Here is an 18,730-nt window from a genome sequence, read left to right as displayed (position 1 = left end):
TTAAATTCTGGACCACGAGTGACCGGATCTTTGCTATCCACTTCTTTTCCCCAGGATCTCACCAAAGAAGTAGCTGATGACTTGCCAGAAGTTTGGTCTTGTGAGGATGTGTAAAACCTTCCACATGAAGCTTCTTCCTGTGAACAGTAGCAATTTGTCATCCTGCTGGTAAGCACTTTTATATTAGAAAATGGTGTGTGAAGGCATTCTCTTTCCCAGTGTTATGAAAAGGGAGGTTTTATTTCATTTTTTCATGTGTGTGGTTGCTCAGTGAACACCACACTAGCTTTTATGTCTGAAATGCATATAATGATTTTTTCCCTTTATTTTTGGATTAGTGTTTTGTATCTGCTTTTTTTTTTAAAAAAAAAGAGAAGTACAAGCCAAAATCTTAAAAAGCAAAAACCCAGAAATTAAAATAATGCAGGGACAAACCCCAAAATAACAGTAACCCTACCTAAATATGAATACATAAGCAATTTAAAAGAGAGAGAAAATTCTAAAAATTAATATGCCATGTTTTCTATCCAGAATGGCATTTGTTCAGCCATTTTTCTTTGTCCTTTAATAGGGCAGGTGTGTTTTAATATTTGTTGGGAAAGTCTTTCCCTTTTATTCACTTGCTTGGACAAATGAGTTGCATCAATGATGGTCGCATAATTAATTCAGAGTAGAAAGTGTTGGAAAAAGTGGTTCTGTAATGTGACATTGAGACCTCCGTCTTGAATTTAAGTTTCCAGCCCAAATTACATTTAGTTCAGAGCTGGATAATCATTAGTAGCAATTTACTAGTCATCTTCCATTTTGGCTGATATATCAGCTTCCTTTGTGGTGCTTGGCTAAGGTGCTGGGTTTTATTGTTTGGAAAACAAAATGCCACCTTTGGTGGTAAATGGAAACAACACCCCCACCCACCTAATATCCATGTTAAGTAATTGTAGTAGGCCAAAGGTATATAAACTCTGGTTCTGTTTTTGCTCGTGGCCACTCAGCTTTGCTGGAAAGTCTTCCCTGGGTGATTTTAATGTTATTCTTTGTTTTTGTTTTGCACTGCCTGAAGATATTTACATAGGAAGTGGTATAAATATACATTATGTTATAAAAAATCTTATCAATGCATGAAGACAGCAAGACTCATAAGGGGCAATTAAACTCTTTGTTTAAAAAATCTTAGCAAGAGAAACGGGTTATCTTATAATGCTACCTGAGACAATCACATATCTTCACACCAGAGTCATAGAATTTTGACATCCACAGTACTGTACAAGTGAAACACACTCAGTATTTCTCCAAGTTGGACGATGAAGACTGCTTGCCCTTTAATACTTATTGGCCTATAGTAAAATCCCATTATGTACAGCTCTCTCTGACATCCCATAGAACAGAGCTGTGCACCCTTTGAAAATAATAATGCTTATGACTTTGCGTAAACGCATGACCTCTTTATCATACATTAAAGAAGCCCAACTTTTTCAGGATTTGTTTTGTTGTTGTTTTAACCATTTAGCTGTGTACGACCCTTGATGACTTCATGGGCAAGTGCTCTCCATGCTACCCTCTCAATAACAGCCTCTTTCAATTCTTGGATGCTCATCTGTGACGTTATCAAGCCAGCATGTTTGGTTGCTTGCCCCTTCTTCTTCCACTAACCATTCCTAGCATCATGGCCTTCTCCAATGAATATGCATGCATGAAATGAATAAAGTAAATCAGATATAGTTTTATTATTTTAGTTTCTAGTGGTATGTGTTAGGGATATACCCTAGCAAGATCTGCACAGGGCAGTCAGGCAGGCAGGCAAAATATATGAGATAAGTGTTGTGTAGCTTACACTCAGTAAAAGCAGATACACAGTGCCTATTAAATAGTTTTATTCCAGCAAGAGTTAAAGCATAGTCAAAAACAGTCCATATATCATACACTTATTTCAGTCCGTCCAGGGATTATCCAGTTGCAAATTCCAGTGTCCAAAATGAGAGGTCGGTACACTTACAAAATAACAGTCCGGTAATTTATCTCCTCGCAGTAGAGAGAGATATGCAACAAACTCAGAAAACTCCTCTCTTCTGTCTGCAACTCCAGTAATTGCTAGCAAAGCGTCAGGGAATCATCAGCTTCTCGTCAGCATCTCTTGCTCCCTCTTATGGTGTTTTCACACCACACCCAAAATACATGCTTTGCATTTAAAGTAACACACACTTTAAACTAAGAATCATAGCTTATATATATATTATCTTACCCAAACTAGTTAGGTGACCAATGTTATACCTAACATTCTCCCCTTTTGGGTAATATAATAATATATATAGCTATTTACAATCTTAACCCATAGTCATCACAACTCTCTTTGTGTTTCACTGCACCTTGGGCTTTCGTGAACTGATCAGCAATATTTTGCTCAGTCATACAATACTCCAATCTTATTAAACCATCTTTTACAGATTGTCTTACATTCAGATATCTAAGATCTGTATGCTTAGATCTCGTTTTTACAGCAATATTTGTAGCCATCTGTATGGCTGCTTGATTGTCCTCATACACTACAATGGAATCATTAACAGTTAATCCCATATCCAACAACAACTGTTTATACAGAATTAAATCAGTACATAATAAGGATAGACATGAAAATTCTGCTTCCATTGTGGACATACTTATGTGTTGCTGTCTAATTGACCTCCAACCAATTAATGCTTTTCCTAATAGTATAGCCATTCCAGAAGTTGATTTCTTAGTGTTTATATCTGTTGCAAAACTTGCATCAGCATATGCACTTAAAATCAAATCATCTTTTGGCTCCAAATACAATGCATAGTGCATTGTCCTTTTAAGATATCTTAAGATACGTTTTGCTGCTTGCCAATGTCGTTCATCGGGTTCAGCGTTGAATCTAGCCAATTGATTAATGCTATAGGCAATATCTGGCCTTGACCAATTACTAATGTATGATAGACTACCAATTAACGACTGATAGATAGTCTTATCGAATTTTGAACTCTGAGCATCAGTCCGGCAAAATTCCTGACTCATTGGAGTTTTTGCTGGTTTACAAAGTTCCATCTTATATGCTTTTAGTAATTGATAAATCTTATCCTCTTGAGATATCTTATAGCCACTATTGGTTTTATTTATTGTCAATCCGAGATACTGTTTTATCTCTCCTAATTGCTTTAATTTTATCCTCTTACCTAATAATGATATTATTTCAGTAGCTTCATTATTAGTTTTTGTAATTAAAGCAATATCATCTGTAAACAACAATAATAATGACACTATTCCATTTTTCTCTCTTTTGAATAAACATGGATCAGCTAAACCTGCTTTAAACCCTATATTGTTTAACTCCTTAACAATATATTGGTTCCATTCGTAACCAGATTGTTTTAATCCATAGAGACTCTTTTTAAGTTTCCAACAGTCATTATTAGTTTTATCATCCTTAATTCCTACAGGTTTCTTTAGGTATATAGTGTGCTGCAATGGTGCATGCAGATAGGCAGTTTCTACATCTAAATGATTTATGATATAGTTTTTCTTAGCTGCCCACACTAAAGCTGCTCTCAAGGTTGTTGCTTTTAGACTTGGTGCAAACACTTCATCATAATCACATGCAGTTTGATTAAATCCTTGAGCTACCAACCTAGCCTTATGGGTAACAGTCCCATTTGTGCCTGTTTTTAATTTAAATATCCATTTGCATCCAATGGACTTTTCCCCTGGAGGTAATCTTACATTCTCATAGACTCCCATCTGTCTTAATGAATTCAGTTCCTTTTGCATTGCTATATGCCAGTTCTCCTGATCCTTCGCAGGATACAATTTTAGTTCTTCCACAGTGGTTGGAATTTTACTAATCTGGCAAACCATACTTGCCTGATACCTATCAGGTGGTCTACTCACTCGTGTTGACCTTCTAGGTAGAACAGGACTCACAGGTGGACTCTTATCTATCACCTGTTCCTGGTTATCTATTCCTTCTTCACTTATTTCTTCTTTAATTGGTTCTATTTTCTCTTCCTTTACTTTATCTTTAATTGGACTTTTACTAGTATGGTGGTTTGGGCCCCTGTAGGTTTCAATGATTACACTTTTATTCGAATCTTGTTCCAATTTAGTCCATCCTACATGTTCCAGGAATGTAGCACTAGCACTACAATGAATTCTAGTTGTGCCCTCTTCCCAGAACCTGTAAGATCTATGGTTTGATTCGTAACCTACAAAATATAATTTTTTAGCCCTATGCTGTCCCTTATGTCTCAGTTGTGTGGGAATATGCACCCATGCTGGTGCTCCAAATGTGTGCATGTAGCTCAAGTCAGGTTTTCTACCATGCCACCGTGTGAATGGTAATTCACCTGTTGTTGAGTTAACAACATTATTCAATATATGATTACCACACATTGTTGCTTCTCCCCACAAATTCTCAGGTAATCCTGAATCTGACAACATAGTACGAGCCATTGCCTGCAGTGTTTGGCCTCGCCTTTCTATAAAGGAATTATGTTGTGGCCTATATGGTGCAGACTTTTTATGTTCTACACCTGCCATCTTCAGTCTATTTTGGAATTTATTATTTATAAATTCCGTACCATTATCAGTTACAAGAGTTACTAGTTTCCTTTTAGTTTTTCTCTCTGCAAACTTCAACCAATTAAAGAAATTCTGATATGTTTCCGTTTTACTCTTCATTAAATAACAGAAACCATATCTAGAATAATGATCCATTATACTTAATATATAACGAGCACCTCCCACACTTGGTTTTTTAGGACCTATAATATCAGCAAATACGACCTCTAGAGGCTCCTTAGTCGTAAATCCATTAATTCTATTTGCTGGTATTACCTTGCTTTTTCTTGACTGCAAGCATTGCAGTGCAAATACTTACTGCAAGGCTTCAGTTTTATACCTTTAGACAGTTCAACAGTTTGCTTGAGCATTTTAAAATTTATATGCCCTAAACGTCTGTGTAACAAATGTATGCACTCATCATGAGGTTTAACGTTATTATACACTGTGTTAGCCACCTCTAATTGATTATCATTTAACACATACAATTCACCTTTTAAAGTTGCAGTCACTTTTTTACCTTCCTTTTCTATTATGCAGTTTTTTCCCCTAAAGGTAACTACATAACCTAGTTTAATCAAAACTCTAACTGAAAGCAAATTAAACTTAAGTTGTGGTACATATAACATTTTTACATTTTCTTTTATGCAAGGACAATATGCAGTACCTTCAGCTCTTGCTTTCAGTCTCCAACCATTAGGTAATGATATCTGCTGAGAACTCGTGGACATCTTAATAAATCTTTTCTTATCTTTTGTTATGCAGTGCGATGCTCCACTATCTACAACCCAAAAATTATTATTGTTCAGAGTTTGGTTGCTATACATGGCTAACTCTAAGCATTTTTTATCCTTTTGATGCCTTTTTGCATTCTGGCTGGCATTTTGGCTTTTTTCTTTCTTGCAGAATCTAGCCAAATGTCCTTTTCTTCCACAATTAAAACATTTTCTAATTGTGTAGGCTGACGAAGATAATTCCTCTTCTTGTGGTTGTTCCCTTCTGAGTTGATCCCTTTCAAGCCTTCTCCTGGCTTCTTCAATTAATCTGCCAGTAATGTCAGTTAATGTGAGGTTGTCCTTTGGCAGCACTTCCAATGAAGTTACATAATCATCATAACTCTGATCCAATGAAGACAAAATTATATAAACCTGATGCAGTTCAGTGAAGATAAGCTCTTTTTCATGCAGCTCTTGAAAAATTCTCTTCATAGTGTTTATATGAGTCAACATGTCTCTATTCTTTTGAAGATGTGTTCTGAACAGCTTCCGTGTAAGATTGATATGAGCTCCTACACTGTCTCGAACATAAATCTTCTTTAAATTCTCCCAGCACTTAGCAGCTGTTTCTTCTCCACGAATATGGACAAGCTGCTGGTCACTGAGTGTCAGTCCTATTATACAGAGAGCTTGTTCATTTTTCAGTTTCCATTCTTGTAACTTCTGGGCATCATTTTCATCCTCTGGATCCCAAGCATCTACCTCTGGTGGGTTTTGTATTATATTCCACAAACCTTCTCTGCGTAGAAGTAGGCTGCATTTCATAGACCATGAAACATAGTTTGTTCCATCCAGTTTGGATATTAGAGACAAACTTGGTAAATTGACTTCTGCCATCTTTTTCTGGATATTAAACTATAATTAAACACAGCTATCTGTTTACAGTATTGTGTAACTACACTAACTCTCACTTTATATAAGCCTGTTATATCCTGGTTAGTCTGACTGTGCAGCTGGGCCCATAACCAGTGTTAGGGATATACCCTAGCAAGATCTGCACAGGGCAGTCAGGCAGGCAGGCAAAATATATGAGATAAGTGTTGTGTAGCTTACACTCAGTAAAAGCAGATACACAGTGCCTATTAAATAGTTTTATTCCAGCAAGAGTTAAAGCATAGTCAAAAACAGTCCATATATCATACACTTATTTCAGTCCGTCCAGGGATTATCCAGTTGCAAATTCCAGTGTCCAAAATGAGAGGTTGGTACACTTACAAAATAACAGTCCGGTAATTTATCTCCTCGCAGTAGAGAGAGATATGCAACAAACTCAGAAAACTCCTCTCTTCCATCTGCAACTCCAGTAATTGCTAGCAAAGCGTCAGGGAATCATCAGCTTCTCATCAGCATCTCTTGCTCCCTCTTATGGTGTTTTCACACCACACCCAAAATACATGCTTTGCATTTAAAGTAACACACACTTTAAACTAAGAATCATAGCTTATATATATATTATCTTACCCAAACTAGTTAGGTGACCAATGTTATACCTAACAGTATGTCTGGTTTTATACAATATAACACCTCTCTGTTAGTCACTCTGGCTGTCCATGGTATATACAGTAATTTACGCCAGCACCACAGCTGAAAGGCATCAATTCTTCTTCGATCTGCCATTCTTACTGTCCAGCTCTCACACCCATACATCATTATAGGAAAGACTATTGCTCTAACTAGCTGCTTTTTGTATTTATATCAATATTGCTTCTCAGAGTTTTGTAACAGCTTTAAAAAGTGCCTCAAGAGCCACATCACCTTGAACAATTTATTTCCTTAAACCAACAAGAGCTTTTTTAGGTTCTCCTCCCAGCATTATCCCTGGGGAGCACTGACCATCTCCAAAAGTAGTCTGAACGAATTATAGGAATTGCACCAGGGCTTCCGGGGGCAGCTAACAGAACTTAACAGAACTCATGTGTCACAGCTCTGCTCTGAGAGGGGTGTGCAAGGGGAATAGTCCTTCCAACTAAGGCTCAGTGTAGATTATCCACTAGTACCAGCTCCGGTTTTATCCCTTGCCTGCATGAGATTTAGTTGAATTTATACATTAATACAGAAGTAGACTGTCTTTTTCATTTTTGCTGACCATAGAGGACTTCACCAGAGATATGATGACTTTATTGAAAAGTGGGTAGACATTTTGGACTCATCTTTCCAATTTTGTGAAATTTGGGATAATTTGTAGAATTAGCAAATAGGCAGCAATACAAATCTAATAAATAAATAAATAAATATAAATAAATAAATAAATAGATCACAAAAGGTATATTAAATGCAGTGGAATCTTAAAACACTTTCCTTTAGATATTTTAATTTTGTTTTTATTTTTGTAAATAACTCAAGGTGGCAAATATATCTAATACTCCTTCCTCTTCCCATTTTCCCCATAACAATAACCCTGTGAGGTGATTTGGGTTGAGACAGGGTGATTGGCCCAAAGTCTCCAGCTAGCTTTCATACCTGTTATTGGTGTTAGGGATTTTCTATTAAAATGCTATTAATGCTACTAAAATCAGCATATTGTTGTCAAACTTCAGTAACACAATTTGAAGGTGCATTGGGAGCCACAAAAACTGAGGCTTGGAGACTGTTAGGTAGCCCCACAGACTGTCATTATTCCTCCACTAAGGCATAAACTCTAAGTCCTTCTCTTTCTTTTCTGAAATATCAATCTATTTATTATTTATAGTAATACATTTATCATCTATATTTCCATTTTGTTCCTTGAGGTGATTGGTATTCACTGAGTTTCCCTCATTTTATTTTCACAACAAACCTGTTGAATACTTTCAAATAAGAGATTATGAGTGATGCAGAAGTCAGACACTCTAGTCTCCATCCAACTGCCTATTATGCCACCCTACAGTAGAGCCTCTGGTCACAACTATAATTCATTCCATAACTTTGATCGCAACCCGATTTGATGACCCAAACGCTTCCTAATTCAGTTTCTTTAAACTTTTGACCCTTCGGAATTAGCTGCTCTGTGTTTGTTTAAAGGTTCGGGTCACAACCGAATCGGATTGCAACCAAAGTTATGGAATGAATTATGGTCATGACCAGAGGTTCTACTTTATTTTATTTGTTTGTTTTTTTAATGGATGGTCATCAGAGGACAAGGGGTGACCCCAGCCTTCTCTTTCTTTGGTGTTACTCAATATTGTACAAGTTTTCCTTGCAGTCTTCTGAAAATGCTGCTTTGGTCCCAATGTGTTATGATGGGCTCTGATTTGGAGTCAGAGGAGAAAACTGAAGATGAGCAGTAAAAACCAGCTCCAGAATGAACAACAGATGACCAAGATACCAGCACCACCAGACAGACTGCTGTCTAAGAAGTCAGACAGATCTATTGTAGAGTTGTAATTGCAGGAATGTTCCAATCTCGGATGGCAAACCTCAGATAAAGAATGTTTCCAAGCAAATACAACTCAGGTAAACAAAGTCACTAATCTAAAGGAGGATTAGAGCGAGGAAGTAAATATATGTTAGACTTTAACTAGAGATAATTAATTGTATGGATTACTGTGCTAAACAGTAACAAAAGTTAAGCAGTAACCAAAGTTAACCAGTGATGGAGGATAACTAAAAATGTGTATAAATGCAAGACTAGACTCCAATAAAGATCATCATGATTCAGTTGTTCATGATCAAACAACTCGACTGCCTCGTCATTACAACAATCTATTATCAGCAAAAACAGCTGCTCTTGCCCTCTAAAGAAGGTATAGTGTGAAATTACTGCCCCTTCCCAATGCAAGAGCTTGGTGGGCTACAGGGAGTAGAGCAAAGGTGCTCTAATCCCATCTGCTAAACAAGCCACACGGGGTCTTGCTTCTGTTAAAACTGAGCAACAAGCACAAGCTCTCCAACTGCCTGTTAACTCCCATTCCACAAATATGATTTTGAACCTGGATCAGCTGATAATCCTGACTCCTCTTCTGTGTGCTGCTTTGATTTGAAACTTCTGTAAGCCAAGCTTGCCAAACTCTGGGTGGGACTTGTCTCTATAGTGCAAGCATGTGTGTGTACATGCCTCATTTAATAAAAAGAATATCTTGGTGTGTTTGTGTGTTGATCTAGAAGAGGACACACAAGTTCCATGGATACGCAGTAAACAGGTTCTATGAGCAAAATCAAACAGAGGTGTGTACTTTGAATCCCTCTAAATAGGGATAACTTTAACTCCCAACATCCTTCTGCAAGTGTCTATAGACATTCTCATTCATCCAGGTCATGGTTGTCCCAAAGATGCTTTTTCAAGAGGCAGCTGGATTTTCTGGTTTTCTTTTGAAGACATTTTGCTTCTCATCCAAGTAGCTGAAGCTGGATGAGAAGCAAAAGGTCTTCAAGGAGCTGAAGAAGCTTCTTGGATGAGAAGCGAAACATCTTCAAAGAAAAATGAGAAATCCAATTGCCTTTGAAAAAGTACCTTTGGTACTTCCTTCTGCAAGGCCATATTTTTCTCAGTCCAGTGTAACAGCTGCTATACCCATGCAGCCCCTTATGTTTTAACTTGGTTATAGGACACTGGATCACTAGTAAGCCAACACACAATGGCTGAATCCCACCATAAATAACAAAGGCTCTGAGTACAGACCATGCTAAGCCCAAATTGAACAAAATATTATTTCATCTATAAATTAGTAAAATTTGGATTATTGTAACCTTTAACTTTTACCCATAGGGCAATACTTTTTGAACCAATTAACTAAAATGTCGTTGTTTACCCGATGTATCCAAAATCCAGGTCTCATGTCTCCTTGTGGCACTGAAATTTGGCAAATTTGATTTTATAACATAAGCATTATCATAACGGAATTTATGACATAATGCAAAATGCCATAAAACATTTCCTGTGCCGTAAAACATTTGTCTGTGTTATACACTTCAACAAAGGGCTGTAACAGTTTATGACATAATACAGGTCGTAAACATTTCCTGGGCTGTTCGATTGCACTATACAGCTGAACATGGTCTTTTCAAAGCAGATGCATCTCTTTTCCAGTAAAGGCTGTACATTAGAAGCTCCAGATTACAGATTAAGAGAGTTGGAAGGGGCCTTGTAGGTCATCAAGTCCAGCCTCTCTGCCCAAGCAGGAGACCCTACACCCGCACCATTTCTGACAAATGGCAATCCAATCTCTTCTTGAAAGTCTCAAGGGACGAAGCCATCATATTTGAAGGCATTGAGGAATCCAGGCTGTTTATTTATTTATATTTGTCAATTGCTTACAAGATAATAGGCATAAGTAAAAACATAGTTATGAATACATGGATACATATAAGAAAAATAAAAGAAATAGGACAGGGACAGTAGGCACGTTGGTGCACTTATGCATGCCCCCTACAGACCTCTTAGGAAAGGTGTGAGGTCAATAGTAGACAATCTAAGGTTAAAGTTTTTGGGGTTTGGGGAAAAAAAACCACAGAGTCAGGTAGAATATTCCAGACATTGACCACTCTGTTGCTGAAGTTGTATTTCCTGCAATCAAGTTTGGTGCGATTAACCTTGAGTTTGTATCTATTGTTTGCTCTAGTGTTGTTATGGTTGAAGCTGAAGTATTCATTGACAGGTAGGACATTGCAATGTATGATTTTATATACTATACTTAGATCGGACCAAAGGGGGCATAGTTGTAGGTTGTCTAGGTCTAGAATTTAGAGTCTGGTGCCGTAAGTTATTCTGCAACGAGTAGAGGAGTGGAGAAATCTTCTTGTGAAGTATTTCTGGACTTTCTCAACTGTTAATATCAGATTCGTAATGTGGGTTCCAGACTGATGAGCTGTATTCGAGGATTGGTGTGGCAAATGTTTTGTATGCTCTAATTATTAGTGTAATATTACCAGAGAAAAAGCTATGTAAGATGAGGTTAACAGCTTTAACTCCTTTTTGGCTATGTAGTTACAGTGGGCTCTAGCACTAAGGTCTTTGAGCTCCGAGTTCGGCAATTTAGTTGCAAACATTTCCTCACCTCGTCAGTACACTTTGAAGTGTGCTCGTCTGTCCGAGCACTGCCCTTTAAATACCATTTTTATGTGATGCAAATTGGTGAAGTCTCCTCGAAAGGTGACAAAACGTTTGCAACAAAACTGCCGAGTTCCGAGCTCAAACAAAACAACCCAGCTACCAACTCGAGCTATTAATCTTCAAGTACATTTCATCTGAGGAATCTGATCAGGAAATCTTTCCAAAACGATGACTCCACAGGGGACAGGGATTGTCATTGCAACGGGATTCCTTTGAGTTCATTCTCAGACTGGAAACGTTTGATTCATTTAACAGCCCGGGGGCTTCTTACAATCCATCGCTTCAATACGTTCTTATCGGGTACAAAAAAAGGGCTCGCAGCCTAAACCAAGCCACCGCTCCGGAAGTAATGGCGAGGACACACTGAAAGAAGGAAGGCCCGTCTCCTACTCGCCCACCGTAAACGTGGCATTTCTACGGTCTTCTTATTGCACCCGCCAGGCACAATTTCCTTCGGCTGCGCATGCGCTTTCTTCCCACCACTCCTCCACCCCGCCGATGGCTTGCAAACCTGGGAGGTTGCGTGAGGCGGAGCTAAGGCGGAGCCGGAGCCAAGAGACCGAGCCGGAGGACCAGCTCGGCCGGCCTTTGCTTCAAGCCCCTCTCCCCTCCCTTCCCTTCTCTTCCGCGGCAGCGGCATGGAGAACCCTGAGGCGGCACTCGTCGCCGCCACCAACGGGAATTCCTCCGCTTCGAACCCGAGCGCCGCCTGTTTGGGCGGCTTCCGCAAAGGCACGAGGAGACTCTGCGATTCCGAGGAGAAACCGCTGAGCGATTCTCAAGCGGCCGGCGAGGAGCGGCCACCGCACCCGCGTTCTCCTCAGTCGCCGGCGCGGTTGTCGTCTTCGGGCTCCGAGGAAGCGGTGCCGGACCACCCGGAAGGTCCCCAGCACTTGCCGCCACCGCCGCCTCTCCCTCACCGGCGGCCGCATCACCACCACCACCACCACCACCACCGCCGTCATCATTCCCCGCTGAACGCTTCTCCCCCCCAGAGGCGGCGTCGGCGCCGCAGCAACCGCCTCTTGCTCCTCGACCCCGGCGGCGCCGCGCTGATGGACGCGGGCGGCGCTGCCGGGCTGCTCTACCCGCCGTTGGGCCGGTTGGAAGACGGGGTGGAAGAGGAGGAAGATGACGACGACGACGACGAGGAGAAGGAGGATGAGGACGACGAGCTGGACGAAGCGGGCGACGAGGAAGCCGCCGGCGACTTGGCCAGCAGCGAGAGCGCCGGCAGCGGCTTTTCCACCCAAGGCTGCGTCCCGGCCGAGCGCCGCAAACGAGCCCGCGGATCCGGGAGCGGGCTGAGCGGCGGGGGCAACGCGGCTTCCGCCCGCAGTTACGAGGTGGTCCGCGAGCTGGGAGCCGAGGAGGTGCGCTGGTTCTACCGCGAGGACCGCAAGAGCTGGAAGCCGTTTATCGGCTACGACTCGCTCCGCATCGAACTGGCCTACCGCGCCCTTCTGCTCCCCGACGACCAAGGCTCGTCCAGCCCCACCACCGGTAGGCCTGAGAAACTCGCGCCCTCTTCGAGCATCCCGACCCCTGAGCCCGTTTGTGTCCGTGGCGGTCTCTACGAGGTGGATGTTACCAACTCCGAGTGCTACCCGGTCTATTGGAACCGTAAGTGGCTTCCTCCTCCTCCTCCTCCTCCTCTTCTCCCATTTTAACCATTGCTCCTGCTGGATGCTGGCTGGGTGCAAGTGAGCATCCTTTGGGGACTCGAACTGTTATTCTCTGTGGAGAGGGGATGCCTTGCCATCACTTAACTAAGAGGCTAAAATTCTTTGCGTGCCTCAGGAGTGATGTCCAGTAGGGTGAGGGTCAACTCGTATGGCTGAATTGGATGGGGCTGGAAGGCTAATCAAAGGACCGTTTCTCTAAACCTTGGACAAGAAAATCAGCTCCCCCTACATTCAGTAGCCATTACTTCTCAACCAAACCTGTATCACATTTGTAGGCTTAGGATTCTATATAGATGTGTTTGTTCCTTTAAAAATAAAATGCTAGAATCCCGCTTGTAAACATACAACATAAATGTTATAGGCCAGGTGAAAGATGAAGAATAGATGTCCAGCATCTTTGCCCTTAATAGGCTGTCCCTTGTTTTCCTCTGCTTTCACTGGCCATTCTTCAAATATGCAGAATCACTGAGCGCTTGATTCATCTTACAGACTCACTCTTCCATCTGTCAACTAAGAAGAAAGCTTATGTCTTGAATACATGTCAGCATCTTCTCTGTATATATTATTTTCTTCTGCTGTAGAGCATCTTCCCAAATTTGACAGTATTTTATAATTTTGTTTCTTATATATAAGTTGTTTCTTATTTTTCCTAATTGCAATGATCTCACACACACACACTTCCATATGCAAGTGTATGTACATCCTATTGGATAACCTTCTGTAGTTGAGTGGCTTTAAAATCTAAGAAAAGAACTAACTAGTAAAACATTAAAAGTTGGTTTATCACTTTATGAATCTGCTCTTTTCTTGTCTTCAAGCATCATTAGTTAGTACCTGTTGGCTCATTGTTAAATCAAGCAATAAGGAATCTAGGGTCATGTTTGGGTTGTTATGCATCCTGAAAAAGAAAGATGAGATTTTTAAAGAACAAAGGCGTTTTAGGAACAGTTTAATGTTGCCATTATTACCTTTTGCATTGCTATCATTAGTCCCCCCCAAAAAGATCTATAATTTCTAGGATCTACAGAACAAGCAAGTGAACTCTGTGTTCAGGGTATAGTTTGTGCATCTCCAGCTGTTGTGCCAGTTGTAGCTCTACTGGATCTCTCAAGAACAACTCACATCCCATTACTACTTCTTTGCATTATTGCAATGCATTCTACATGATTTGTCATGCTTTGTTCGATTTACCCAATATACCATGTTGGGTTTTGGCTGATGCAGAATGACATAAGCACATGAAACCTCTGCTCAAGGGCCTAAAGTGGCTTCCCATATGTTTCTGAGTGCAGTCAAAAGTGCTAGTTTTAATCTTTACAATTCCACATGATTTGGCACAGAGACACTTATTTGATTCATGAGGCCCAGCAGACTTCAACAGTGTTCTATTGGCCTGTGGAGGTTTCTGTGGAGTAGCCGGATACCACGAGCTGAATACCTCCTAAAATTGTGTTCTATTAAAAAATAATCCCGAGAAAATTAAAGCATTTAACCAAACCGCAAGGCTTCATCTCTATAGTGATATCTACCATTGTTATATTTATCATCAATAATCTCATAATATATGTCTGAATTGAAATTAGAACGGGACTCTGATGACAGATTAGCATAGGGTTATAGTTTGCTCCTTTTCGCTCAGTAGATGCCATTTTAATATGGATTCTTATACTGAGTTTGGACTTGATAGTCAAATGGATTCTTATTCAGTAATATATTGACACAATATAATTCAGTGTGAAAAGATTATGTGCAGTTCTTCACCTCTTTAAATCATGGTATATGCAACATGATTACCTACATTGGGGAATCTTTGTATATTCATGAGGATTTCTACAAAATTCATGATATAATTTTTAACTACATAGGAGGGTATGTGTTTATATGAAATTTCATTGATTCCATGCAGTCATGATATATCCATGGAGATTGCCTTCAATAATGTTTCCTTCATGACTCAGAGGAAAGAAAGGGCCGATTTTCCACATATTAAATTGTGTGTGTTGAAATGTGATACCTTTGAAAGAACATGATGAACGGTGCAGTTGAATACTTGTCACAGAAAGTTGAATATTGTTAGTTGTTGCTTATGAGCTTTCTTATACTGTATTTGCGACCGTCAAATCAATATCTTTGTTTCGGTCTGGGTTCTCTTACTGCTTTATTATCCTTGTGCTATCCAGAAAAATTCAGTCTTTTCCTCTGACATGAAAAGGAAATATATCATAGTTTCATTTTCACTAATTTTGAGATATTATAGGTGTATATATTTGTTTTATTATATCTTTTGTAGTCTTTCAGAGGAAACATGAAAGCTGTTATGTTCTCTAGTTTGACATAAGCTCCCCTTTGTTGACAGTGTAGATTACTGTAAGTGGGAGCTAGCATAACAAAATAGTTTTCAAATGAGTCTGATGAAATTTTACTATTATGCTGGTTGCTTTTACAGTACATAAAGGCTGTCTGTTCATTGATGTAGTTTCAAGACCAAGAAGGATGCTAGCAAAGGGTTTTATAGTGGTATACTGGGCATTTTTTGGGACTGTTGATAAGAAGAAAAAAATAATTTGCTACATATTTAAAACAGTTTGACACCCCTGATCTAAAGGATGAGATCTGCCATATAGCCTTCTGACTTCTCCTGTTATTCAGGGATGTGGTTATATCACAAAAAAGGATGGACTGACAGTTTTTGTCCTATGTTATTCTGTATTTTATTTGTGAGATAAAAATGGGGGAATGGGAAGGAATTTTAGTGGTAATGTTTTGAAGTGGTAGCAGAATATAAGGAGTTTGTGGGGCACAGAAATTTGTAACACATGTAGTTGTGGTTTAGCCAACTGGGCTGGCAACTCACTGGTTAAGCAAAATATTCACTAATTGAAAAATTATGTGATCACAATTGTGCTTATGACTTTACTTCAGCTTTCTTTTTTCTTCATTTTTTTCTTTTTACAAAATCAAAATATGACGCAAAATAGCCAGGTGGGCCCAAATGGCAGGGAAGGTCTCCAGAATTTGATTCATGAAGAAGTTGGATAAAAGGGCAAATCTTATCGTCCTTTTCACCCATTCCCATGCTTTTTGGAATGCCCAACCCAATGCTGGGATAATTATCAAAAAGAGAAGTAATGTTTGTATTTACATTTATTATAAAAGAAATGATTACAAGAAAATAATCAGGTACATATTGGGAATACGCATCAAAAGGAAAGCACCTGTGACATAGCCTGTGTAAAGCTAAATTTCAAGGCCTTTGTGGTGTAGTAGTTAAAGCATCAGGCTAGATACCGAGAACTGGGGAATTCTAGTCCTGGCTTTGGCACAAAGCCAGCTCAATAATCTTTGGCCAGTCAATAACATATATATTATTCAGGCAGCAGCTGTCAGCTTCTAATCAACTAACTAATGTCACAGAACCAAACTTGTGGTTAGCATATTTTGAGAGCTGGCTAGAGAAAAGTAGGTCAGAAAGAAACAGCTTGTTTAAGCAATATCCACTGAAGATGGGGGAGAAAAGTATGTCAGGTACAGGACAGCACCTAAATTACTGTAATGTAACTTGATTGCGAGATGGAAACTGTAAAGGTCATAAATGCAGGTCACTGTGAAGGTCATAAATGCTACAAAATTAGTTTTTCATCACCACTGTAACTGCAAATGGCTACTGTCCTATCAGAATTAAACAAGGACTACCTGTACTCATATTAAAGCCAAACATAATGCATAAGATTTTGTCTAAATCAGACAGATCCCATGAGCACTGTGGCAAGCTAACAGCTTGCTGGCTTCTGCTTGGAAGCAAGACAGCTTTTGTGAGGGGAATTGTAGTTGGATACTGAGTCCGAGTAGAACAAAGATTGTTGAGATCATCCAGAATGATCCCAAACAGCGTTCTTCATGAGAAGACCATGGAAACTGCTATTTTTATGATCTGCTTATGAGTGTTGCTTACAACATCAGGCTCACACGCATAAAGCAGCCTATATGGACATTAGGTTTGACTGAGCCTTATATCTTAATAACTTTATTTATTTATTTTTGTATATTGGAGAGATTAACACCCTACAGACTGGCATGATTTTACTGTATTCCTCCTTAAAGATGATGATGTAAAATAGATTTTTTTAAGTACATACGTTTTTTTGAACTATACAGCAAAAGAGTACATGGATTTTGGAAAGTTAACAGTGGCTTAAGTGGCAGAGGGATTTGGCATTATAGTTTGGAATTATTTAGAAGATATTTTTTCATGGGGAAATGGATCCCACACATGGATCCTGTCTACACCATCTGAGAAGGTGCATCTCAGGTAAGACCAAGGCCCCTTTTCAGGATTGGTTGGTTTATTTTTTTATGATAAGGAGACTTTGAAGAATGGATACGAGAGCCAAAGGATAAGGGAAATAAAACAGAAATCTTTAGTGCAAAGTTTTGAATATCTCTCAGCCAAGCTTTTGGACAGAATAAATTAAATATTTAATAAAATTGACAAAAATGTTCTAATGAAGTTATAAAATAAGAACAGTGGGTGTCTATACAATTAACTCAAACTATGATTTAAATGTATTACAAATTGATCTGATTGATGACTTATTCCCTGACGGACAGAACACATATTAACCAGGAAACTGATTTGGATAATTTGTTTCTCCTGGATATACATAAAAGCTCTGCTAAGATTTGGAAATATATTTTTAGCAATGACAAACAAAAAGATAATATTTATTTATTGATACTAAAGAAATATGTTAAAATCCTGAAGGTTTTTCACTGAAAAACACAGATAATAAGCAAACTACTTTTGGGACTTTGAAAGGGTTAATGAATAAATGTAAACATTCAGGAAAGCTTTATTTCTTTGACTAAGTTAAAAAAAGAACATAGTTACAGTACATCTGGTTGCCCTTACTGAACTTTTGCTGACAACAATTGGTCGATATAACATTTGGAATTTGTTATCTTTATCTAAGATCATTATATTTTGACCCTATTGATTTTATTGTCCAAATAGTCACTGAATAATATGTAATCTCCATTGCTTTTATCAAAATACTGCAGGTTAAAGCTGAAGCAGGCAAGGTGGGAACCATAGCGCTCAAGCCAGACCCAACAGTGAATAAACCTTGAGTAGGTGCCAGATAATCTTGAAGCTGAGAAAAGAATGGCCCAAAGTCTTATTAATTTGGAATGACTAAATAAAAAGCTTAGGATTTAAACCAGTGACCAATAAGGCTTATAGGGGTTGATGTATGTGCTTGGGCAAACACAAATCTTTATATGCATAACTTATTTTCAATAAAGTAATTTATTTAGCTATGACTAATTGTGAAGCTTCTGTTATTGAGATTTGAGATTCTGAAGAATAGATTTAATACACCTGTGTCTGAAGTCTGCCATGAGAATCAATTTCTCACACAAGAAAATTTCTAAAATTTATAATAGAATTGGGATCCTCTCATATTTTTTCGGCAGTCTTTCTACAAGCCATATCCAAACACTACTTAAGACTTGATTTCTTGGTGCCTGTTGAATTACAAATAGTCCTTGACTTAACCACAATTGAGCCCAAAATTTCTGTTGCTAAGTGAGACATTTGTTAAGTGAGCTTTGCCCCATTTTACAACCTTTCTTGCCATTGTTGTTAAGTGAATCACTGCAGTTGTTAATATTAG

At 39.0% G+C, this 18,730-nt stretch overlaps 1 protein-coding gene across 2 annotated transcripts in view; it reads left to right on the top strand.

Annotated features, from left to right (window-relative positions):
• Window positions 1-11,899: 11,899 nt before the first annotated feature.
• DDHD1 (DDHD domain containing 1) overlaps window positions 11,900-18,730 on the top strand; it is a 42,721-nt gene continuing 35,890 nt past the window's right edge. For both annotated transcript variants that reach the window (XM_026698749.2, XM_026698748.2), the window contains exon 1: window positions 11,900-12,996. In XM_026698749.2, the coding sequence (XP_026554534.1) occupies window positions 12,012-12,996 (985 nt within the window). In that variant the 5' untranslated portion in view covers window positions 11,900-12,011. The remainder of the gene's footprint in view (window positions 12,997-18,730) is intronic.

This window comes from Pseudonaja textilis, chromosome 1, assembly GCF_049901715.1.
Source record: "Pseudonaja textilis isolate UNSWEBS1 chromosome 1, rPseTex1.2, whole genome shotgun sequence".
NCBI classification, from domain to species: Eukaryota; Metazoa; Chordata; class Lepidosauria; order Squamata; family Elapidae; genus Pseudonaja; species Pseudonaja textilis.
This window is presented reverse-complemented; position numbering and strand designations above follow the sequence as displayed.